The sequence below is a fragment of the Montipora capricornis genome, chromosome 11 (genome assembly GCF_036669925.1).
Source record: "Montipora capricornis isolate CH-2021 chromosome 11, ASM3666992v2, whole genome shotgun sequence".
NCBI classification, from domain to species: domain Eukaryota; kingdom Metazoa; phylum Cnidaria; class Anthozoa; order Scleractinia; family Acroporidae; genus Montipora; species Montipora capricornis.
The window spans coordinates 10,754,769-10,780,568 of record NC_090893.1 but is presented as its reverse complement, the minus strand read 5'-3'; the positions used below and the strand labels follow the sequence as shown (position 1 = coordinate 10,780,568).

Here is a 25,800-nt window from a genome sequence, read left to right as displayed (position 1 = left end):
CCTCGACGACAAACAGAGACCCTGGGAACAAGGCTGTGTAGACGGCAAACGTTGTGCATTTATTCTAGCCATGCGTTCCTACCATAAAAGAACCATATGTAAGAGCCAAAAATAGAACTCTTGTCGCTAACTTCTTTTAACCTTCTTAGCCATGCAGGCTATTCTCTGCTTGTTTCAATCCTTTCTCAAATACCACATGGCTGCAAAAAAATCACTTCCTCATTATAAACACAAATGGACAAAAATAACTTTACTTCCACACTAAAATATATCCGAAGTACACAGATATAAAAGATTTCATAAGCTGCTTTGAAAGCCTATACGAAGTACAGAAAATAAGAAGCTCAAGTTTTTATTACTTGGCACGAAATCTGTTTAAAATTATTTATCCTCTTGTTGATGAACTTGCTGAAGACTACTGAAGAATTTCGAAAATTTGTTCCAACGATAGATGTACATACCATTAACACAGGGACACAGGGATCCCGAACTGAACTGTCAAACAATACGCACCAAACTTTTGGAAAGTTGATGAAACTTAATTGCCACACGGCTGACCTTTTTATCTTTTTTAAGCGAGTGCAAAATGGATTGTTAATATGTAAGCGTTACATTTCATCATCATATCTTACTTTACCGTTGGATCTAGAGTAGCTTGGTGTAGCTAATATCTCCGCAGGAGCATTTACTCTCCCATCCATGATAATTATATAGAGGACAGATCACAACACCAGGAATGCCGTGCCCTACTTTTTGCGAATAGTGTGTGGGTTCTTTTAAGTCACACGGGGTTATGAACATCCAAGGGTTCAGTGAGAGTGGGCCTACGGTTTATCGTTCTTATCCGAGAAGACTAGAGAGTCTAACCATTTGCAGATTTCATTACAAAGGCAGCATTTTCTCCACAGTTATTTGAAGAGTGTTGGTCCGCCCAGGGGCAACCGGTCAGTGGTTCCCTGGACGACTCGTGTAAATGATTCTATCCAATATAATGAATAGCTGCTGTATTAGTTACAGGTTCTTTGAGGTACGACACTTGCCTGCTGTCAGCCGAGTAAATGTTCTGATTGGGGCTGCAAGCCATTGGCAATTTTTTGCCGACGGCAAGACTCCATGTGACTGACTAGCCGACAGACTGAGATACGAAAGAGAGTAAATTTACATAAACTAAATTACAACTTGTATTACATGCTTTGTTGGACATTGCCTGCGAAATCTAATTATTTTATACTGCTAGAGCTTACAAGCCTCCAACAATGGAGAAGAGAGACCCAGAGAAGAGAGACCCTGGGAATGAGGTTGCTCTTAACACTTTGTGCAAATGCTAAGCATACTATCGATTGGTTAACTGAACCTTCTTCCCAACAATAGCATTGCATTCATACTGGGAGACCTAAGATAGCACAATTTAAACAGATTTGGGTGAGAAGTTGACCGGTTTTACGAAGTTGTTCGCACTCGTAGAACAGCTCAAACATAAGGGGTTATGACTGGAATGAATATTCCAAAATAGGGTGAGACACTTTGTGACACATATACAGGACTAACATTTGGTGACGTTATGTTGCAAACCCGAGTGTACACTATTAATGAGTCAATGAGTCACGAGTCAATGAGTTTGTGCATTAACCAAACCATAAAATGGAAGCTAAAATCTCAGAGAGTGCTTAGGCCTAATCACTGAAACGAGGGCTTAGGTTTAATCAATAAATTATTGCTATATTGACTGTGAGTCTCATTGACTCATTGATTTATTGACTCATAAAACATGGGACCTCTGTTAACCCCGCTTTGGCAAATAAACAACACTCTGTTTAGGCAGAGAATACCTGCTGGGTTAGGGACTGATCTCTAGAGATTAGGGTTAAGCACTGACTTGAAATGGTTAGCTTTCATAATTGTTTTAGTGACACTATATAAATTTGTTAAAAATTGCCTCCCTTGCCAGCTACCAAACGTTGGTACAGTGGATATGGATATACATGTAACGCAAATGACCCGAGTTCTTTTCACACATTTTTTTTTAACTTAGTAAAACTTGAGTAAGATCGTTTGGCAATTTATGTACACAAAACTATGTGTCTTATCTTATTTTGGAGTATCCAATCTAAGCACGACTTAACATAAGGTGCCTGGGCACGTAGTTCCTCCGCCAAACTACTACTTCTAAATTTATACTCTATTCTACTGTGAACGTTTATCCGAAGTTGTATTCATTGATTACAGCGGTTCAACTATAGCCAACAAGAGTGAATTAGCTCATTCACTCTTATAGCCAGTCAAAATACGTTTTCCATCCTTCCTTTAAAGTTTCTTCAGCGGACAAAATGGTGTCCTCAAGCCATCCACCGAAAGTGTAGAAGGCTTTTCCAACCAAAAACACGTCATTTCCGCGAAGCGGCCTTTTAGCCCAACCACGGACTTCTGCGCGGGTGAATTCTGCACCAGGCTTTTGGAAATACCTGCAAATAAAAGACGTTTATTTAATCAATGTGGTTGCAATCGTGTTGCAATCGATCAGACAACTTTGAGTGACCAAAAAGGTGTAATTTATTGCCTTCAATTCAAATCTTTTGGGAATGAAACGTTTTGTTCGAAGTGAGGTAAAGGTAAAGTCTCTGTTACGAGCCTAGGAAGGCCCACCAGGCCAGCGCTTTTCTCCGGTTTTCGTACCATGAAGCGACTAGGAGTATTTCTACTCACCCCTGGATGGGATGCTAGTCCATTGCAGGATTACCCCAGCATTAGATTCACCGGTACCCATTTATACACCTGGTTGGAGAGAGGCACCGTAATCTTGAGTAAAGTGTCTTGCCCAAGAACACAACACAATGTCCACGGCCAGGACCAGAACCCGGACCACTCGATCCGGAGTCGAGCACACTAACCATGAGGTCACCGCGCCTCCCAAGTATTTCCTTATTTTGTTCCAAGTATTTCCACATAATTTAAATGTGAATGCTTCATTGTCATGCAAGTTCAACACAAATAATTTTAACCCCGAGAGAGTTGAATTGGGTACAACATTGAGTTAGCCGAATTGGTCTATTACAATTTGTCAAATGGTAATCAATAGACCATATCCGTATTCTCAGTATTGGACTGGAACTACCTTGCAATGGTAGTGCGGGGGAATCTTTTCAAATGCAAATGATTTTTAATATATTCCCCCACATTAGCCTCCATTGCAAGCTACAATCTTGGACAGAATAAAATGGAACAGAAATGCCCCCTCTCCCCCAAATCAAGGATGAAGGTGCGTGAAGGCCAAAACGCGCCATTTTCCCATCGCTGATTTTGGGGGGAGGGGTGGTCTCAATGTTCCATTTAATTTGTCCAAGATTGTCTGTAGAGGCTATGACGTCACAAATTCAAGATTTGGTCAATTAAGAGGTCATATGTCAACACATTAATCATCCGAAACCACTGGCCTCTGACGCAGTCACGCTCGTCGCTAGTGTTGCTATGTTGAGATGCTACATGGAAGATATTTTAAGAGAAGCAGAGCGTATAAAAAAGCCAAACCTAAAATGAAAATTTGCCAGTACGATCAAGAATAAGGGTATAACTCTACGTAGAATTGACGAAAAAATTGCCACCGAGAAAAAGAATACCCGAGGAAACAAAAGTAAGAGTTATAGTTCTCAAGCCCACTACTGATCTTACTCTGGAAGCATTTCTGGGGAGTTAATCGATAAAACTATAGGGTCTATGTAGGGTCGCATCGCTGAGATTAAACGAAGCAATGGCAAAAGACTCAAGCATTAAAGTAGCGCTTTTAAAGCTTTGTAGAGCACTTGAATGGTTTTACATGACATTAAAACGTTTAAGGCACGATTCACGAGACTTTTTATACGATTAACGTCTGTTTTGAGACGCTTTTCAACGGTTAAGCACGGTTAACAAGCAATGGAAAAAAGAGTCAATCTGTTCTGTCACCTTTCTGGCCAGACGACAAAATCGTGAAAAATCGACAAAATTCGTTGCTGATAGCCTGCAAATCGTGCCCATCAACACTTGAACCATGAACGTAAATCATGCTCTATTTTTCAGCGTGGAAAAATCAGAAGATAGATCAGGTAAATATCGCCAACAAATTTAAGGTAGTTCAAATGCAATTGTTAAAATTCAACAAGTTTGCGTATTCGGTATGGTTAGTACGGATGCAAAGTCTAAAGCGTAGAATGTGGGTAGTTTGGATAGTTGGATGGGGTAGATAATCTATGGTAGAAGGTTCGAATCCTCCTTACATGCGATTTCTTTCTTTTTCTTTTTCTTTTTTTTTTTTTCCAATAGTTTTATTCCCTTTTTTGTTTGCAATTTATGTTAACGTGAAATGCCACTTGCATTTAGTTTTTTTTCAGTGTCGCCTTGCTCCGTTTATTTTTTGAATGGGAGATGTGCTCTCGGATGATGTAACTTTTGAGCGAACGAGAACAGATTTCGTGTCGTGATTACCCCATATACTACTGGTAACGCCAAGCAGGGGTTCATAGACAATCTTGGACAGAATAAAATGGAACAGAAATGCCCCCTCTCCCCCAAATCAAGGATGAAGGTGCGTGAAGGCCAAAACGCGCCATTTTCCCATCACTGATTTTGGGGGGAGGGGTGGTCTCAATGTTCCATTTAATTTGTCCAAGATTGTAGTCCCAGTCCAATACTGGCAATACGAATATGGTCTATTCGATTCGCGTAAAAGGAGAACGGTTAACTTTGTAAACAGGCAGCCCAAGCTCGATATACGATTTATAGACTTTGTACGGGAAAATTAGCTTTGAGCTTATAAATGCTAAAATAAGCTGTAAATGTAGAAATAAACTTCACTTACCTCTACGTACAGTTGTCCTCGTCTTTTCTGTGCGCATGCAATCGGAGCGCAAACTGTGTCCGTTTTAGACGGGTTTGTGGAATTTTACATTCTGCACTCTCATTGGCCTAGTGTTTCAAAGTGTCCAATCAGAGTGCAGAATGTAATCTGTTGGCCATCAAGCTATAACTACAACGGCCGTAGCCACACATCTAGCCGAGCGCATGGGAAGATTATTGAAAGGTGACTGACATTATTTGGAATTTAGCCGCAAAAAAACGCTGTGTGGTCCTGGAGTGGAGTTGATGTGATTGGCCTTAAGGATGTGGTGTTTTTTTATGGCGATTCGGTCCGTTGCTTTGTGATGCATGAGCAATTTGTGGGACGAGATCGCCGCGAGTCACCAGCCTTTCTTCTCTTTATGGAACTAACGACATCGTAAAAAATTCTTACGACACAAACCCGTCTGAAACGGAGACAGTTTGCGCTCCGATTACACAGAAAAGACGAGGATAACTTTTCGTAGAGGTAAGTGAAGTTTATTTCTACCTTTACAGCTTATTTTAGCATTTATAAGCTCAAAGTTAATTTCCCCATACAAAGTCTATAAATCGAATACCGAGCATGAGCTGTCTGTGTTTCGTCTCGCAGAAAGGTCCTCTACGTTTCTTTCTTGTACTCGTTGATTTTATCATAACTCGCTTACACGCCATTCAACGATTTGATAAAGAAATCAGTATTCTGACAAGAGTATCAAATAATCGCAAAGCTTAATCACACAAGACTACTTTGGACAAGAAAATGACGCGGAAAACGACAGACCTTTGGGCAGTGAGTCTTACCAGAATCCGTCTTCCCAATATTTATAGGTGGTATTCAAGGGTTCCACAGTGATATTTCTCTGAAACTTGTATTCCAAAGCTCTTTTGATTTCTTTGTCGACGTTATCCTTAGATTTCTTTAACATATTCCCCCAATAATCACTACATCCTCCTTTATTCGCTACCGTCTGAAGAACCGCAACACCGTTAGGACCTGGACCCCTGTAATTATAAAAGTGGAAACAAAATAACTTATTACAGATTAAAACCAAAGGCGTAACTATCAAATGATCCAATGGTATTTTGCTGGAATTATCACGAAAGCCACATTAGCACTTTTCAGCCAGAGATCTAACTTTTGATGACGAGTGCGTTAACTGCAAGACCGACGCAGAGCTCATCTGACCCTATATAGTTCCATATTCCGCGCAACCTGAACCTCGTTCGCAAGGTCTCTTCGTCAATGAGAGAAACTTTACCTCGGCCAATGGAGCGCGCCTTGTCGTTCATTTAAGACAATCTTGTCTGGAGTGAATGAGGGGCTCTTTGGTTGGTAATCTCAGCCGTTCTGTAGTCCGAATACAGTGCCAAAAATTACCCTATATTCTGCGAATATGACGCACACTTTTCATTTATTTTATTTTGTTTTTCTAATTAAAAAAAAAAGTCTTTGATCGATAGTCCCAGCATTTTCTTTCTGGTGAAGACTTGGAGTTGCCGAGATTGCCGTTAAACAAATGGACGAACTGATCCTCGCAATTGTCTCTTGAAGACACCTGTTTCAACGGGATTCGAAACCCGATGCAATGCTCTGCCAACTGAGCATGAAGTCACTCAATTAGGAGCAGGTTAATTTGTGGGGCTCATGAGTTCCCGTGACAGGATTCGATGAAACAATATGTACTTTTTGACTGAATGGGAGGGCGGGGGGGTAAAATTTTTGGCCCGTGGTCTTGGTTTCCGGACCGCGCGCAGCGAGGTCCGTGCTCCATGACTTCATGTGCTTCATGTGCTAGCATGATCTGCATGGCCATGTATACCAGTGTAGGGTTATGTATGGCCATGTATACCCGTGCAGGGTTATGTATAACCATGTATACCCGTGTAGGGTTATGTATGGTCATGTAGACCTGTGCAGGCCATGTATAGTGAATCAGTAAATACCCCTATATAGGGCTTAGTCAAACCACCATATGATAGGTACATGACGTATCTACGCAGAGCTCTGTGTCTTGCGCTGACCAAAAGATACGTGGGCTCTGGGAACGAGGAGGAGCGGTCGTCATTTCTAGGATTTTGCAAAGCCGACTGCTTTGCGTTGAGTCACGTGATCTATGAACGAAAAGAAGCATTTACCTGTAAGGCATCGTAATTCCAAGGCAGTTACTGTTAGAAACAAACATTTCCAGTGGCTTTAAAGAATTATTTTTTTCAACAGCTATGTAGTCCTCCCACCATGCGCTTGGGTAAACCGCTGCTCCAATGAACGCGGGAACCGTTACAATGGACTCAAATATTTTGTGATCTGTGATGTTTTTAATGATGTCACCAGTGATCCTTTTGAGAGCTGACGGTCCTACTGTTAGCACTGTTTTGTTGGTTTTCACTTTTCGTGTTGATGTCTGGAGCACGAACTTGCTTCCATCCTTATTGACTGAGGTCACTGTCTCTGAAAGATATATTTTTCCACGGAGAGTTTGCACTTCCTTCTTCAGCTTTACAATTGCTTCGGACAGTCCCCTAGCGGGTCTACTATCTTCATTCCTTTGCTTTTCATCCCAAAGTGTTTCTTGGAGATATGCTTTAAAACTTTCAGGGTTAATCTGTTGCATGTTGATACCGTTAAAGCCGTACACATATTCCAAAAATTTAGCTCTTTCAGGTGACAAAAAGTGAGACAGAAAATCCCCTGCTGTAGGAAAGTTGGAAGAATTTGCCTTGGTCACAATTTCTGCAGTTTGCTTAACGGAATATTTTGAAAACATTGGGGACGCCTTCGGTTTAAGGGCGTCGAAATCGTCTCCAAAGACACCGCGAACTTCGACTAGAGCAATGCTTCGCTCATAGTGCTCATAAATTACTTCAAGTTCGTCAAAAAGGGAGCTGGAAGAGGAAAAAATATTCTTCAAGGATACTACTAATAATAACATAAGCAGCAGCGATAATAATAAAACACGCTTATTTATACTTTTCCAGTTTTAGATTAGTTAGAGGACCCTTTATACTGATAACTTCTGCGCCCTAGTTTTCAAATGCAGTATTTGAATAAAATAAGTATTTAAACATTACAAGAGGCATATTCCAGGGAGACAGCCTTTCTTTGCTAATTTTTTAAATTGTATGATACCACTTACAATGATATTTAGAAAGGCCAAACTTGGATACAAGTTGGATGACATCAAAGTGAACCAGCAACTCTTCATGGGTGATCTCATGATCTTAAGCTCTTTGCTAAAGAGATTATTAACTCTTTCAGTTCTAAGAGTGAGACATTTGATGCTTCTGATTTCAAATAAACCTCAGTTTTGTCTACTAAATGGAACTACTGTACCATGTAATATTCACTGTCTAAAGCCAGACGATTTTACTTGTCAATAGAGGCAACGTCAGGGAAGAATGGGTTACGAACTTATAAGTTGCGGGGCTTGTGTCTGAAGGAAAGAAAGTAGTCTGTCTTGGTCTGTAAAGAATTGCAGTCAGGCAATGTTAATTAAGAAAAGCAGGAGAGAAAAGAACATTGAAGGAGGATGATATAGATCACAATGGATGAGACATCCGATGTGATTATATATATCATTGAGGCTAAAAGACCGGACATGTCGAAATTGCTGTGCCAGGAGATCAGAGAATTCGTGAAGAGGAAAATGAAAGCGTCGAAACATGCCAGGGAGCCGTTTCTCGAACGTCACGCTGACTTTTCTGACCCGAAAAGCCATTCGAGGAACTGCCACCCACTTGTTTTAAAAATCTGGTCTTTAGTCTGTTTTCAAGATAACTAAAACCAAAATGATGCGAAAATTGATGAGCTAAAACCTCTCACTTATTCAGATACAGAGGGAATTGTGACACCCGAAAACCCTCGAGTTTTTCGAGAAATTGGCCCCAGGAGATTAAAAGAGAAAATACAAGGATGTGGAACACATTTACTGAAGTCCAGGTTAACGTGGGAAATAAGAAGTGTAAAGATGGTACCTATTGTTGTAGGATCATTGGGATGAGGAAAAATGAACCTGGAGACTGAAGTGGTTAAAAAACCTGGACATTAAAATTAGTACTCCATTTCTCCAAAATACTATGATACAGGAAACAGCGAGAATTCTAAGGAAAGAATTAGATATTTAGAGTGAGGACCCCAAGAGACCTTTGGTTATGAGTTATGCCTCGCTTCCGAAATGAAGATTCAGAACAATTCCATGATCGGGTGTGGTGCGGGATAACGCACCCAACTTTCATTTATGGCAAGAGTCAATAGAAATACAAATCTGGGGGCACTCGAACTGCTCAAGAAAAGTGTAACATTGCCCAAGACTCCCGGTACAGAAAGCTATATGGCAACACTTGATAGTAGGATATCTGATCTAAAAATTAGAAATGCAGACCTTAGTGCTCCGAATAGTACCAAACTAGAAAATGGGAGAATGGAGAATAAAAGATTGTAGTAAAATGCAATGGAAAAGCGAATCTGGAAGGGGATGACGGTGTTGGGAAAATGACACTCGCTTAGGCTTGAGAAAGGTATGCTTGCGATGTTTGAGAATGGACTGACGTCGCGTGATTTGTGGTTGGTTAACGCAGATATGTTCAGAAATACTCCTAACTAGATGTATGCATATTTGAATAAGCGTCACGAAGTGTCCCCTTATTCAGCATCACTGTCTCGGAATACAGACAATTAACATCACAAAATTTCCCCCAAATGTTGTAGCTCCTCAAGTAAGTAACAGCTGCATTTACCCTCAGTAACCCTAACAATAACGCCAACCTTTACCCTTACCTTATTGTTGCAAATATATAGCAAAGGCTTAGACTTAAGGGGACACTTCCAGCTGGATGTCAAAATTTGGTGTGCATCTAATTAAGCACATTTCCGGATCATAACTTGAGTGGGTTAACGGACGCGCTAATGCAGGCAATACAGCGGTTTTCAATTGAGTGTCGAAACTAATTAGCGAATTGCTTTGGTTTTGCATTACTTCCCTCAGTGATTGGTTCGAAGTTCTCGCGCCCCTTTTTCAACCACTTAGAAGTGAAACCAAAACCAATCGTGGCTAGTGCGTGCACATTTTCCCGCGCTTTGTGTCAGCTACGTGTGATTACTTCGAGTTTTGATTGGTTTACTGGATTGCCTCCGTCCTTTTTGATTGGCCAAAGTAATTACTTTGGTTTTTACGATACTCGATTGAAACTCGCTCTATGACAACCAGAATACGAGTTTTGTAACTTTGGAATATCACGATGTGCCAGAGGATGCAAGTGACAAGGCGTGTGCAACTGGAAGTGACGATGGAGAGGTCAAGTGCAGCTTTAAGTGATGAAGAAATTGCAAGGGATGAATTAGAACAAGAACGTCATTTCGAACACGCTGACTGCAGGGAAAGAGAGAGGGAAAAATGCCCGTGCGCCTAATGAACGTCCGAGGGAAGAACACAACCTGTAACGTAGGCTAGAAGAGATTATCGTGACAGAGGAAGACAGATGACTAGTTAAATTTTGAGATGTTCCCATGCAAACAAAAGAGTTTAACAGAGGCCGTGGAGGGGGAAGGGCTTGGGGGCTATAGCCCCCCTCCCTCCCTCCCTTCCGCTTTTTCTTACAGTGTTGTTTTTGGCTTGATTGAAGATTTAGTAATTTACACTACTCGTACATTATACCAAGACCACGCTCCCCACTTTCAAACGTACTAATAATCAAAGGCAGGGGCACACCCAGGAATTTTTCTTAGAGGGGGGTGCATCACTAAGGGAAGGGGTAGCTGACTGGTGACGTTTTTTCTCCTTCCAGAATACCAAATACCGGTATATTAGAAAGCCGCAGGTCATCTCTATAAGGCAGATGCTGAGAATAAGGCAGATGCTGAGAAATCTTTCGGCCTTTAGAACTTATTAATAATTTCAAGTCTAGGGAGGATACGTTGCACCATAAGTCTCTCGCGTGGCTTACGGCGAAATTACACTGAGCTCATTACAACTTAAAAATGATTACAATATACCATTCTACGTCGCAGTTATGTCCAAAGAGAACCAACTGTCCAAGACCTAAAATAGAGTTTAATACAGAGTTAAATTCAACCCACTTGCGATGACTGCCAGAAAAGGTTAAATAATTCTTGTTACGGTGGGCCGTTTCAGTACATTTAGGCCATGTCCACACATATCCGGAGAATTTTTTTGCCGAAAATATTGTTTTGCGGATACGAAAATTTACGCGTCCACACGCAGCGTATTCGAATCGTTTACAGCCGTCCACACGTATCCGATTGTATTCGGAATTTTCTGATTTGCTCTAGTGCCCAGTTCTTTTGTCGCAGAGAATCCTGAAATGAGCATGCGCATGATTGCGATTTGGCGTCATTTCTTCCGCGCCATAGCTACTGCAAGGTGTAACCAGTCGAAGCTTGCAGTTTATCACTCGAAAAAATGTCTAAATCTTCTGAAAAAGTCAAGAAAAAGTATGCTGATACATATAAATGGACCGATGATGAAGTTGAACTACTGCTGACGGTCAACAATCTTAAAACATCCCGTCGATCTCTAAAGTATTGGTTGTGTAAATTTATCACAGCTGCATTTATCTGAACGGATGATATCAAACTAGAAATCAGAGTAATTAACAAAGGAGACACAACGTTGCTGTACGCCATGTTTGTTTAATGCTCGCCGTGAAGACTGGATCCAAGGAATGACGTAGGCGTATTGGCAAATTTCCGGATACGACCGTCCACACGTATACGTATTGGTATCGGATAAAAAAATTTCCACTCTGGAGAGCGTTTTCAAAAATTTCCGGATACGGCCGGAAAATACGCTGGATACGTGTGGACGCAAGCCGTATTCGTAAAAAAAAAATTGGCGTTTTCACAAATTTCCGGATACGTGTGGACGATGCCTTAGAGTTTGGATTAGACTTTTCATGAGAATCGTTTCTGTGGCAACGAGATTAAAGCGCTGCTTACTCATCAACATAAATGTAAAGACAAATTAATTTTACGACCAAATACGTCTTTAGCCTACTTGCTTTCTTTTCTTCTTGACGTTCACGCATCAACGAAAATGGAAAGTATCAAGATATTTTTCCCAGCACCCTGTGCTGAAACTACTAGAAAAATAAATGTGTTGAAAACTGACCTACTGTGATGTTTTGGGCTTCAGGAAAACGATAATCAAAGATCTTCCCTCCGAGATGACTTTCTTTTTCAAAAACGCAAACGTTCGTTTCGAGATTCTTCTTCAAAAGAGTTAGCGCCAAGAGAAGACCAGCAGCTCCTGAAAAAGAAAAGAGAATCGTTTGCTTGAGTTTGATTGCTCATCTTTTTTATGGTGTTAAAATAAATAAAAAAAATAAAAATAAATAATCAGTTTATTTAACCCTTTGGTAGTGTAACACTAAATTACAAGGGAGGTCAATTCTACCCAGAACATATACATACGCTTAGGAACAGAAGGCAAAAGCAATTAAACCCGGCTATAGGGAAATACAAAGCCACAAACAAGACAGACAACTAGCAAACCGTGGCAGCCATGTTGGCGCCGCTGACCGTAATGAGGTAAGATACTATGCGTTTTATTTCTCCTTGATGCCAACACGGCACTTGTCACCATTTAGTCCTTTTCTGAAGAGACTTGAATTCTTGGTATTTTACCGATGCGATCAGCGGACGTGTTTTTTTTTTTTTAACGGACAAAATAGAATGGAATCCTATTTAAGTGCCCGTCGTTTCTTTGATGAGAGACAGGGAAATTAAGTGAAACTGAGTACAGTCAAGCCAAAACGGAGACTACAGACTGTTCAGACCGTGCAGACCAGGGGTAAAATATGGTGTTACCCTTACAATTATTGAGAGCTAACCGTAAACAGGCTAACCTGAATGTTATTTAGGCCTTATTAGGCTAACCAGATTGATATTCAGGATAACCGAATTTTCATTTTACAGACGGTCTGCACAGTCTGCAGTCTGCATTTTTCAGTGTCCCAACGGAGGATAAGGTGTCAAATACAAAAGCAAACAATCGGTACAATCTTACCCCCACCAACAAAAGCCACTCCACACTCGATATCCACAGGAGTTGTACTTGAATTAGAGCTTGAGGTTGCATTGGTTTGACCCGATGTCGTCTGAGGCGAAGTGGTTGGAAGCGATGTGGTTGACGCTGCACCAGGTGTGGTTTGGTCCAGTGTTGTCGTACCTATTTCAGTGGAAACAGACCCACAACATAGTTTTCACTTCGTAGTGCAAATTCAGGACAGGCTCTCTAGAAGGGCTAGTTGTTTACTTGAGATTTATAAAGGAGGAGCACTCCTGGTTTAAGTCAGCGGATATTCGAGAATAAGTGTAGCTTTTGACTGCGCGCTATACATACATATAAATCCAAAGAGTGTTCTGTGCAAAATTATGCAGAACAAAATAGATCAGGTTAGGAACCGTCCTAGTTGTCAAGCTGGAGCTTGACACAGCCCCCTGGCTTGAAGGTAGGTATACCTTACTTAAGGTCGGAAGCTCCTGTACCCTCTAGAGGGTATTCTCCCAGGCAGGCGTAATCGGGGAAGGAGGGCGAGGGAAAAATGAGGGGAAGCTGGGGAGAGAGAAGAGGGAACGGCGTTTCCTCTTCCCAGTTCCCTTCATTTTTCCCTCGCTCCCCTTCCCTGATTACGCCTGCCACGCAGGGGAGGCCCGGGCCCTAGCTTTCAAGTAAAAAGTCCGGAACAAACTGTCGTGGTCGCGGATGCAGTTACCGGAAGTGATCACTGGACGCAGTTAATAATTTATTAAACTTTGAATTTATTAAACTTCTATAGCGCCTTAATTTTTAAAATATTCTAAAGCGCTTTACAATCTAAAAATAATAATACAATCTATGATTAAATACAAAGAAATCTAAAATATAATAAAATATAATACCAATATAATACAAATATCCTAATAAAATGCTTTCCTAAAAAGGTGGCTCTTAAATCCTTTTTTAGAAAAGTTCATACTATCACATGTTCTAAGTGATAGGAGCATTCCAAGCAGTAGGACCTGCGTGTGCAAATGCGCGTTCGCCTCAGGTCTTACACCTTACAAGTTGGAGAAAAATTTCCAGAATCAGAATCTGAAACTATACCTAGTAACAAGGTAAGCATTAATCAGCTCCTTGATATTTGTTGGAACAAATCCGTGCAACGCTTTAAAGTTACCCGAGCAGCAGCATTAAGTACTTTCTGTAAACGATCATCATACTGATATTGAGGAAGACCATAAAAGAGGGAATTACAGTAATCGAAATGTGATGTTACAAAAGCATGAATCAAAGTCTTCGTAGAGTCCTCAGACAGATATTTTCTAATTTGCCTAATATTGTACAATCCTCTGAAAGCCTTACTACAAACCTTCCCAATATGGGTACTCATAGATAGGTGGTTATCAAACCAAGCACCTAAGTTCTTAACACTATCTTGCGATTAAATGTCACATTTCCCAACTTGAATACAACTAATACTGATCTTGGATAACTGCTTTCGAGAACCAATGATAAGCAATTCCGTCTTCGAATCGTTAAGCATCAGCTTATTGCAAACACGTCAGGCTTTAACCGGCATCCTCAATGCAACTCTCCATGGTCTTAACCGCAAGATCTTCAGCAGCTGAAGAATTGGGACTAAAAGAGACATACAGCTACGTGTCATCAGCATAGCCATGAACTAATAGGAGGTGTTTCTTGACAACCTCAAACAAATGCGATGCATAGAGGATGAAGAGGACGGGCGTGAGACAACTTCCTTTAGGAACACCACAATCAACATTAAGGATCTTAGAGCATTGCCGGTTGACAATAACACATTGTTTCTTCTCAGACAGGTACGATCTAAACCATTGAAGGGCATACCAAAGTCCGATTTCAAGACTTCTCGCATTATCTTACGATCGATTGTATCGAAGGCGGCACTTAAATCCAAGAGTACGAAAAGAGTAATTTCCTGTTTGTCCATGTTAGGTAAAATGTCGTTCTACCCTTTCGACAGTGCCGTCTCCGTAGAATGGAGCTGACAATACGACGATTCAAAAACCGGTAAGAGAGCATTATCATTACAGTGCTTGCTAAGTTGGTTAACAACCGCCTTTTCAGTTGCTTTAGACACCAGTGATAAATTGCTGACAGGTCTGAAACTCTGATGTACGAGATCAAGACCAGGTTTCTTAAGCAGAGGTTTGACCAACGTGACCCGAGTTCCAGTTTTTTGGAACAACTCCTTCTTGAAATGACCGATTAATCGCAATGGTAATAACTGAAACCAGCTCAGGAGAACACAGCTTTAATAACCACGTTGGAATCAGATCCAGCTGGAAACTGGCATTTGACATGCCCATGATGATATCAGATACTTCTTTTTCAGACAGAGCAGTAAGCCTTTCAGACGGTACCTGAGGACTAGGGTAGTCAACTTCCGGTGGATTAGCAAAAATTCCATCAATGTCACTTTTATAACTGAGCTCAATCTTCCGGTAAAAGAACTCTCCAAAATCATCAGCTAATATTTACAAGGATCGTCAACGGTAATAACTGAAACCAGCTCAGGAGAACACAGCTTTAATAACCACGTTGGAATCAGATCCAGCTGGAAACTAGCATTTGACATGCCCATGATGATATCAGACTCTTCTTTTTCAGACAGAGCAGTAAGCCTTTCCAACGGTACCTGAGGACTAGGGTAGTCAACTTCCGGTGGATTAGCAAAAATTCCATCACTGTCACTTTTATAACTGAGCTCAATCTTCCGGTAAAAGAACTCTCCAAAATCATCAGCTAATATTTACAAGGATCGTCATGGGCTGGAAGTCGATTGTCATCAGGCTTATTAGACAAAGAGCGGACTACATGAAACAATTTTCTTGTGTTACCTCCACATTCATCAATGAGATTAGAATAATACTTCTGCTTCAGACTCCTCAATAAAACAAAGAGTAGCTATTACACGCCTTCCTATAAGCATTCTTGTCAGTCTGAGTTTTCGTTCTTAGCATTCTCCTCTCTAGTCTCTGAAGAGTAACCTTGTGTTCTTTAAGTTCCGGGCTAAACCACGGCACCCTTTTTTTTCTTTACGGTTAAAACCTTGGTAATCATCAGTGCATGCTTATCCAAGATTTGAGATAAGGTCTCGTCATAGCATTGTGATATTCTTTCAAGACTTGACCATCGTGAATTACAAAGACCAGATGACGCAATGTCAGATCTAACGATTTGTTTAAGCTTCCTATAAGTAACATAATATTGGGACCTGGAATAGACAGACGGCATTCAACAAAACAGTGATCAGATATGAAATACGACGACTCGGGAGAGCATACGTTAATGTCATTGGTACCGGTTGCGGTTAGCGGTTTGTTACCGGTTTCGGTTAGCGGGCGGGATCACCAATCGCGTTTAGCGGACACCGCTAGCGCTCGCAGTTAACGACACGGTTAGCAGTCAAGGTTAGCAGACGCGGTTAACGGACACGGTCGGCGGACATGGTTAAAACCTTGGTTTTACTTGGTTTTACTTTACTGACCTGATTGGTCAGTCAATCTCGGTTATGATCAGCTCCGCATATCGGTTGGTCGCATTTGCGCTTGTTGGGTACGAGACTGGTTATAGCCAACTCGGCGCCTTGTTGGTTTTCTACCATCTCATATCCAACGCTCATTCATGGAATAACGAGGACTTCAACGATGTTATCTCCTACAGGTAAAATGAATACATTTATACATCTTTATGTGTTTTCGGCCCGCCTTTTTGCTCTCATTGTCTGGCTTCCTGCTACAAGGCATTACTAGAAAACCAGGGCTGTAACTTGAATAGAAAAAATTAAACTGATGGAAAATCTTGTTAGTTGGCTTCCACCGTATGACAGATATTCAAACGTCAGATAGCCAAATATCTAGAGTTTTGAAGCAAGCAACCGCCGTGGACAATCTTCCTGTCGGTGTACGTTGGATCAGTGGCTTAATCTGATCGGCGTAATTATAAGTTGAGAAGCTAAATATTTTAAGCAAGCGCCGATACAACGTAGATTTGATTTTAGTGGTGTACTATATTTCGGCTGGCCAAACCAGCCTTCTTCAGGTACAATGAGAGTTTACATTGAATTGCTTCTATGTACATATAAAGAAGCAATTCAATGTAAACTCTCATTGTACCTGAAGAAGGCTGGTTTGCAGCGTTCCCAAATAAATAGCTATTACTGGCATACCTCAAGGGCCGTACTGTTATTTACAGGCGCTGAATTATTGTTTAGCTTCGCGCACGAAGAGTAATAGTGATTTTCCACATTTTCAAAAATATTAAGATGTTATGGAAAGAAAACAAATTACCTCCACCTCTTCTGAAGATGCGCACGTGAATAAATAGCGCTTTGAAATACCTCACTTTCGCTAAACCTTCAGAGATTTGTTCCAACTGGTTTAAGTTCTCTTTCCCTTACCCCACATTCGCTCATTCAAAACCGATCTCGACGGATAAAAAAGTAAACCTCGATATTGACTTTTGTCGCCCATTTGAAGCTGGTTTATCATGTCCAACACTTCTCCGAGACCCACCATTTTGGCAGCGAATAAATGGAGTCAGTCTATTGCTGGAAAATTTTAACGCGAACCTCGGCACGAGCATGAAAGCTACATTGCGATTGCCTTACTCCGAGAACGGAATGCAGTTCGCTTCGAACTAGCCTCGTGGGGACGAGGGGCGTTCACTTGAGCCTTCCCTGGGAGGCCCTGAAGGAGACTATTCTTTGGCTAACTGTAAGCAGTATCACTTCATGCCAAATCCGTACCTTTCTTACAGCTGTACTTATGGCAGCTTGAACAGCTGACATCATTCCATTTGAATCTGTGAGCCGGAAGCGTGCCAAGGGTGTGCACACAATCCTCATTACGGAAGTTATTGGGTTGATTCGTTGCCCAGTAATGGAAGTCAAATCGAGTTCCATCACTCCAAACGAACGTTCCTTCACTATTTATGTCAGACAAACCAAGCCAACCATTTTCTCCGTTGTGTAAGTTTTGCAGAAAGACATTTTCTTCTTGGCTGTGAACACTGGGGAGGTTGGCTCCCAATGCGGCACACCTGCTCTGGCCATTGTTCCAGGAATCACAGGATGATACTTTTTGGTAGCAATATCCTTTAAAATAGATCCAGTTATCAGGGCAGATGTCTGGAAAAAAAAAGATACGTCCAGATTTGATAGGTTGGTCTATAAGTTCCTTTTTTTGAGATGAAACACCATTTAATTTTTGCATTTTTAAAAAGAAGTTTCTCCACTTGTTTATCGCTTAACGAGAACGATCGAATCGACAGTAATTGAGTGAAGACCTTTTTCTAACTCGAAAAAAATGTCAAGAACAAAACCAACTCGTGATCACTTGATTTTGTCTGCAAAGGTTATAAAAATTTACTTCTAAAAAGAAACTGAGATGTTGCTGCGTGCCCTGTTTCTCACTCTAGGACAGGCCCAACTTAACCCAGAAAGAAATTTAGCCAAATTCAGCGACTGAAAACTGACAACCAAATCAAGCGAAACATAAGGAAAATTACTTAAAACAATAAAGGACGGTTTAAATAAAACAGCAAGTACAAAAGGAGGCAGGGATGGGCAAAATTGAAAAAGATTAAAATGGATTTTGATTGGGATTTTTTAAAACTGTTCAGCCTAACAGTTTTTTAAAGTTGATCTCTGTTGTTTATAACCTTAATTATGTATGCTCGACAGACATGTTTTTGTCACGAAGCTTTGGTTTGTGTTGTTTAAAAGTAATTTCAGAGTTAACGCTAAGTTGTATGTATGAGAAGGGACGCATAAATGGTAAAACGAAATAAAATGAACTGCACTACTGTGACACAGCTTGACTCTTCCAAGATCTTATTTACCTGCTAACACCGCGTACGACACTGTTAGTGGGTCAAACCGCTGAACAAATAGCTCTTTGACGCAAATTCTGAATCTTGCGTTGCTGATAAACTTAAGGGAAAAACAAGAGCAATGAGCAAAAGTGACTCAAAGTGCAAAAGGCAATGCGTACAACATCACAGCCTCATTTTCAAGACATTTTCATTTGCTTTGGCGTGCCCTGGATGCGAAGATATGATTACAAACAACATCTTAATAGATTACGGATTCTTTCACCCTTTCCCCAACCCCCCGCACCGGCCAATTAAAAAAAAGGGGGGGTATGGAACGAGAATGGCTGACTACAATTCAAATATAACAATTTAAAAAGTATAATCCGATAGTTTAATCTTAAAGTTTGCCCGCGGTTCTTTTTTGTCTTACTCTAACTAACAAAAGACTGAATACAAATATTAAGAGCCAAAATATGGTGGGCAACTATTGATGTTAACATCCTTCCGTGGGAAAAACAACAAACTTGTTGCTGGGTAACGGGGAGAGGACAACTGAAAAATCAGAGTCCAAGGCAGGAGAGTACGACTCTCTTTCTTTTCCAATGAAACGTGCAGTTTGGGAGAGGCACTTACGTTTCGAGCGCGCGGTGATGATGCCAGGTTAATAATGTTTAAAGGATTGCTTGTCATGGCTAAATAATAAACCCTTTTTTCTGGGGTCTCGCACCTGGCCTTAAAATACTTAGAAAATCTTGAAATTTCATCCGAAGTGAATAAGGGAAATTCTCCAAGCTATTACGGGTGTGTCCCTTATTTTGAGCAATTGTAGGCAACCCAAAGTGCTTTCTTTCCTACTCTCTCTACCCAGGAAACCCAAACGCATTTTAAATCTCTACCTCAATCCAGCTGACAATTCCGTTGCAATCTGGCGATGTATTCCCTCCTCCGCTAGAATGCTTGGCTGTAAGTATGACCGTTGGGTAGTTATTGTATGTCCGCGTAAAATTCACGTCCTTTAAATCACAAAAAAAACTATCTTTGTCAACAGGCCGGGTCGTGTTTACTTAAATCTCTCTCTACCTCTCATGGCGATTCAATTGCAAAAAGGAGACTTTCTGGCGAACATTAAATTACATCCAAATAGAATGGTCTGGAAGATGGTCATTTTGAAATTTTAATTGTACTGCCGTACAACCGTAATCATGAAGTCCACTCAAGATGCGAATTTTCCGTTCCTGCATATAGTGATTACTATTTTCCTATTTTTTGCTGCAAGAGAACTTATACTGACTTATCAGGAGGTTCTGATAACACTGCACACTGGGAAATGTGATTTTGGTCATCACAGTTCGGATTGTTAGGGGAAAAAGTGGAAAATGGAAATATGATAATTGTTCCATTGACATGACAAGTGAGATTTGGACACTAATAAATGTAATCTGCAAAGAAATTGGCACATAGAACTGGGATTGGTAACCCTTGCCCTCTTCAGGGCATTTTATAACCTTTGTTACGTTTTCACACCTGGCAAAAAGCGAAATTGTCACTCTTGGAAGGTAAGATCCCATTTAAAAAGCTGACATTATTATGCTCTGAAAATAACGGTCTGTGTATGGTCTCGAACGCCAACCAATTCTGAGGAGAAGAACAAAGAAACAAAGAAACAAGTAACTCATTCACTCTCATTACCTGTCGGAATGCAAAGAACTCATGGTTTGTATTAAGAGACACTCTCCCTCTTTGGATTTTCTCCTTTATCTTATCACACGTATATCGCAAAATTACTGAATGTTGATTGGCTGAGATGGAGGGATTTTTTTTGTTTATCACATACGGGGCAAACGTAAAGAATGCTGATTGGCTGAGACGGAGGGCATTTTTTCTTAATCACAAGGGTACTTTTGGTAATCAAGAGATCCTGATTGGTTAACAGGTACTTGTCCAGAGCAACCGAAGTTACAAGAGAATCTTTTTTCAGATTAAACTACTTTTTTGTCCACATATAAAACACAATTTTTTAGCGCTATTTCTGTTGATAGCAACGATTTATTGAATTGAAATTTTAACCGAATGGGAGCGTGTTGATTGTTATTTCTTGCGGCACTGAACGGACTTCCCTTGCTGCCCTTTATGTGATAAACATGTAATCGCAATGTGCCCTCTTGCAGTTAAGGATTAATTTCACTTGTATTTTAAAAGTTTTCCAAATTGCCCTCGCCGCTTTGTGCTTTCAGGTAATGCCGTGAAAACTTTGAAAATACGTGTGAAATTAATCCTTAATTTTCTCTCGGGGCCCTACGATTACCTATACAAATTAACGGACAGTCTTTGCAAAAATCTGTCTTTAGCCAAGATCATAGGCGTTTACAAACATTGCTTTTGGTATTCAAATTTGCCAACCACAGGAACAAAAGAACCTTTGCTTTTTCAGCCAAAGAAGCTCTGGTTGGCACATTAATGACAATAGGTGACGTCAACGATATCTTTCTTATAAGGAACAGTATAAAATGGAATGATAATGCGGAAATCCTAACTTAAAAGCCTGCTCTAAAGCGTGCCGTCGTTGGCTTCAAAGAATTGTTAGCTTTTATCGCTCTTGCATTAGCTTTCTCTGAGCCTGAATATGCATGTCAAACCTATAGTTAGGATTCATTCACTTGAAACTTGTCATGCGGATAAGTTTCCCACAGCAAGGCCTACGCCGATGCCATTGTCGGAGCTGATCTCCATAACTTGTTAAACCGCAGAGTTAATAACATTGTTGATAACAGCAACCACATGCTAGTTTTTGACATTTTTCTAAACACATTCCTAGATATTTCGGAAAAGTAGTGAGGGGTCTTAAGAGTGCGTAGACATTTCAAACTCACATTGAAGAACGCTACAATCTTACTGATCTGAGTAAGAGTTAACTATGATGTTGCAATAGCATAAAAAATGGAGGATTTATAACTTCTATCATTTTTGCCAGAGTTTGTTTGAGAATCAGCTATAAAGCAAACGTCCCGTAATATTTTCGGTGAAAAAGGGACGACTACGTAGTGATCCGTAATGTAAAGTTCGTCATCAGACCTGTCACGACTGATAGTCTAAGAACTTCAGGACGAGGCAAAAAAGCCACCAAGAAATTTCTACAGACCGAAGTGCCCCTAGAACTTCCTTCCTAGCAGAGGTCTATTTTCTTTTGCGTTTGCTGCGTTGACGAGTACGGGAAAAAAACGACCTCTACCATGAGTCGAAACTCACTGTGTTGAGCATGCGTGTCAGTTACTTAGCGACCAAATCCTCACGTGATACTTCATGTTGTGTGGGCTCACTTAACAACAGAGTGATAACTGCAAAGGAATGCGCGGAACACAGCGGGCTCAAGTCACAGCCAGCAAACATGGTACGGGCATGCAGTTTGTACACGTTGTACACGTTGGACCAGAGTGAGTTTTGACACATGGCAGAGGACTTTTCAGCCCAGCGAACGCAAAAAGAGAAGGAACTTCTGCTAGCAGGGAAACCTAGAACATCCGAACAAATAAATGTTTTGTATACAGGGCGGCTACAAACTCACTAAACGAGCTTCAGTAAAGCATTGTGGAAACCATTTTAGGTAATTCTGACAAATTTTAAGACAGTCAATCGTTGATTGCCCTTGAACATATTCTACTAAAAGTCCCTTCAAAGTCAGTCTACCCACCAGCTTGTGTCCTGCAACAGCTGGCTCCATTGAGCGTTACTAGAAAAGGACAGCTAACGGTTTTCATGACTTTGAAAACAGTGAAAAACGCGAACGTGTTCGTGATACTGATAAAACAGGCCATTTCCGAGTTCACGTCTACCTCTTCTTCAAAGGGAGTCTAAGTGCGAAGTTTTTGTAATGGAAAATAGTTCTACTTTACATATGAATAAAAACTAATTACACAAGAAAAACTTTGCACTTAGGCTCGCCTTAAAGAGGGGGCAGACATGAACTCGGAAAAGGCTTATTGTAACCATAAAAATTTCCGAAATGTCTAAGTTTGTTGCTGCTGTTATCGTTGTTGTTATTGTTTGTCTTCTGTGGAACAAGTACGAAAAGCTAAAACAGGAACATTTTTCGCCATGTGCAACTAAAGAAACAATCGTTAAAACCCGGGACAGCTTATCACTAAATCACAAAATTAATATGCACTGCTCACCACAGAAATATCATCGTGAACTCCTGCAAAGTTCTGCAGTTCTCGGATACAAATCTTAAAAGAACGTGCAGATACGTCTTCTAACCAGACACTGGCTGCATCATGCTTCAGGCTTGATCTATAGTGCTCGGCTGTTACGAAGACAGTTGGTTGTGAAGAGAATTTTCCATGATATATAATTTAAAAATTAATGGAAACATCTAAACCACACATATGCTTATTAGAAAACGCTGTTTGTGAGAAACATTGTTGAAAATTTTTGTTATCCTGTGGCAGATCCACACCAAGAGCTAAGGGGGAAGGGGGGAGGGGGGAGGGGGGGAGGGTGATGTTGGTCCCAGGTTGCAAAAAGTGCAACACATCTTAACAGGGCTTTAATTTTAAAGAAGAGGATGATAGTATTTGGGTGGTCTCCCCCTGGTCTTGGGTCTTTCAGCGCTCACCTCTCTGAATTTACTCTTATCGTCAACACATGCTTTTCGTAGTAAGCAAGAATATTCATCCTCATTCCTTACGACTACTCCAGATCCCTTATCTGGCTTAGTGATGATGATGTCATTCCGTTTTTTCAAACTTTTGATGGTTTTTTTTTAACATCTTCGGTGGTTTGAATCTTCCGTTGAATGTAGTTTAGAGGTATTGACTTAAACGATGCGGGTGTTAGTTCCTTTAGGTCATCAGCAATAACAGGCTCGATTTTCCAGTACAGTTTTTCAAATGAGGCCTTAACTTCAATCGGTTGTACAAATTGGGGTAACGAGAATTTTAAACCACGACAAAGAACCAATTTCTCAAAAAAGGTTAACTTATACGACGAGATGTCCCGTAAATGTTCATCAACGTCAATATCACGGTTCAATAATCGGGCGATCTTGTTTGTCTGTGTCTTCATGACATCACGGTAGAAATTCCTGGCGTTGATGGTCATAATTCGTTAGGATACAAGTATAGATGAATGTGCTAGGATTCGCACGGACTTCGTTGTGTAATTGATTGATCTCTTGGCGCGGGTGATGTACTCTTTTTGATTTGTCGACCATTTGTCGGCTTTAATTTTAACATCCAAAAATAATGGCTGGGGCCCAGACCCTCCGGGCCCATCCCTAGGATCCGCCATTGCTATCAATAGACCAAATCGGCTACTGAACTCAGTGTTGTATCCGAAACAAATTTTCCGGGGTTAAGATTCTTTGTATAATGTATTTGAGTGATACTGTAGCATTCTTAATTTAAATGATATTGAAATACCAGGAACAAAACGTTGTATTTCCAAAGGGAATTGACTTGGGTAAAACATTGAGTTGGCCGATTTGGTCTATTGGTTGGGTGCGATAGTATATGGAGTTGAAAAAGTTATACTTCATTTCCAAAATCGAAGAGCCCAAACAATTTATCTCATTCACGGAAAGAGGCGCTGCAATTAGGCTTTTATAGAATGTGTTAGCATAATTTTTGGCATAATTTGAGGAAACTAGGATAGTTTTGCTGATTTTTAACAAGTAGCACTGCTAGCATAATCGGTACATATTAATAAGCCTGAGACCATTTTTTTCAATGTTTTAGCAGCATTCACGGTTTAGTAAGGCCGATTTTACACGATACGATTTTGTCGCATGCGACAAGCATCACGACAGGCCTACGACATGACTTACGATTGTCGCAGCGTTTTTAAAACATGTTTAAAATGCTACGACATTTTTCTGACGTACACAACAATCGTAAATCATGTCGTGGGCCTGTCGTAAGCCGTTGTCGCATGCGACAAAGTCGTACCGTGTAAATCGGCCCTAACGGAGGTAGGGCCTCCCTCGGAGGCTGGCAGTCTCGCACAGATGACGGGAACCGGAAGTTGCTAGATGATGTTGGTTCCAGTTTGCAAAATGGCGATAGCCACGCCGCCCAATAACTTGAGGTTCTCTCCAGAGACATAGCCAGAGACCGTTGCCTTACGATTAAAAAAAAAAGAAAAAATACAACAGAAGATGAGCTTATGACACTGAAAACGTTTTGCTACACGATCGTGATACAATTTTTGGACTTCTTTCGCTCATTTTGCAAAACGAATAGCTTTAAGAAAAAAGTGGAATAATTTGGAAAAAGCGAGCATAATTTGGGCAAAATAATAGACATGCTAGAACTTAATATGCTACTTTGACCAGCAAAATCTATAAAAGCCTAACTGCAATACCACCATTGTTTTGCATGCTGATGCATTTAAACCGGCTGGTTTCAAAATCTGTAGTTTTACCAGAGGCGAATTTAACCTTTACCCTTACCTTGTTGTGAAAATGGGAAGAAAATGCTTAGACTTAAAGGGGACACTTTCGCGTTGGATGTTAAGATTGAGAGTGCATCTAATTAGGATGAAAATCTGGACCAAAAGTGACGAATTTGCGCCGTATACGAACAGCCTGTTTGGTGGTTGACGAAGGATTGTCTTTAGAACTTTTAGCTAGGATCCACATCATTGGGATCGCTACGCGTATAGACGCAAGAAATCCTCGGAATTTGAAAAGACACTCCAATTTAACTTGGTTTACTTACGCTTGGCAAAGTGACAGCTCTGGACAACTAGTTCCAGTACCACCAACGAGGAAAATTTTTTCTTCTGCCCGCAATTACTCCAGGAGGAGCTCCAATGATAAGCGACCCAATCCCACAGTAGCAAACGCTTATCTGATGGCGTAATCATTTCTTCCTGTTCTGGTCAACACATGCGGTTTGAATTGAGTACTGTTCAACCACTTCAACCACAAGGAGTGGTGGGCTTCGTGGACATAGGGTGGGTTCAGAGTAGGTTCACATGATTTACCCGTAAGCTGTATGAAGATCTTTTGATGAGGGTTTAAAATACGAAATCGGTTCAAATTGAATGGTTTCACACTGATCTTCTGCCCACGGAAGGAAGTGGATTCGTGAACTGATGT

General features: G+C 40.8%; 1 protein-coding gene across 1 annotated transcript; it reads right to left on the bottom strand.

The window, feature by feature from the left end:
• Positions 1-235: 235 nt before the first annotated feature.
• Positions 236-23,801, bottom strand: LOC138023076 (uncharacterized). Its single transcript, XM_068870107.1, has 12 exons — positions 23,448-23,801; positions 22,874-23,044; positions 20,229-20,339; positions 19,601-19,717; positions 18,732-18,822; positions 17,638-18,018; positions 12,873-13,034; positions 11,976-12,113; positions 10,841-10,886; positions 6,988-7,734; positions 5,653-5,853; positions 236-2,462 (listed from the first exon to the last, which is right to left on the bottom strand). The coding sequence occupies exons 1-12, from the start codon at positions 23,799-23,801 to the stop codon at positions 2,270-2,272; spliced, it is 2,712 nt and encodes a 903-aa protein (XP_068726208.1). The 3' UTR covers positions 236-2,269.
• Between the last annotated feature and the right edge of the window lie 1,999 nt (positions 23,802-25,800).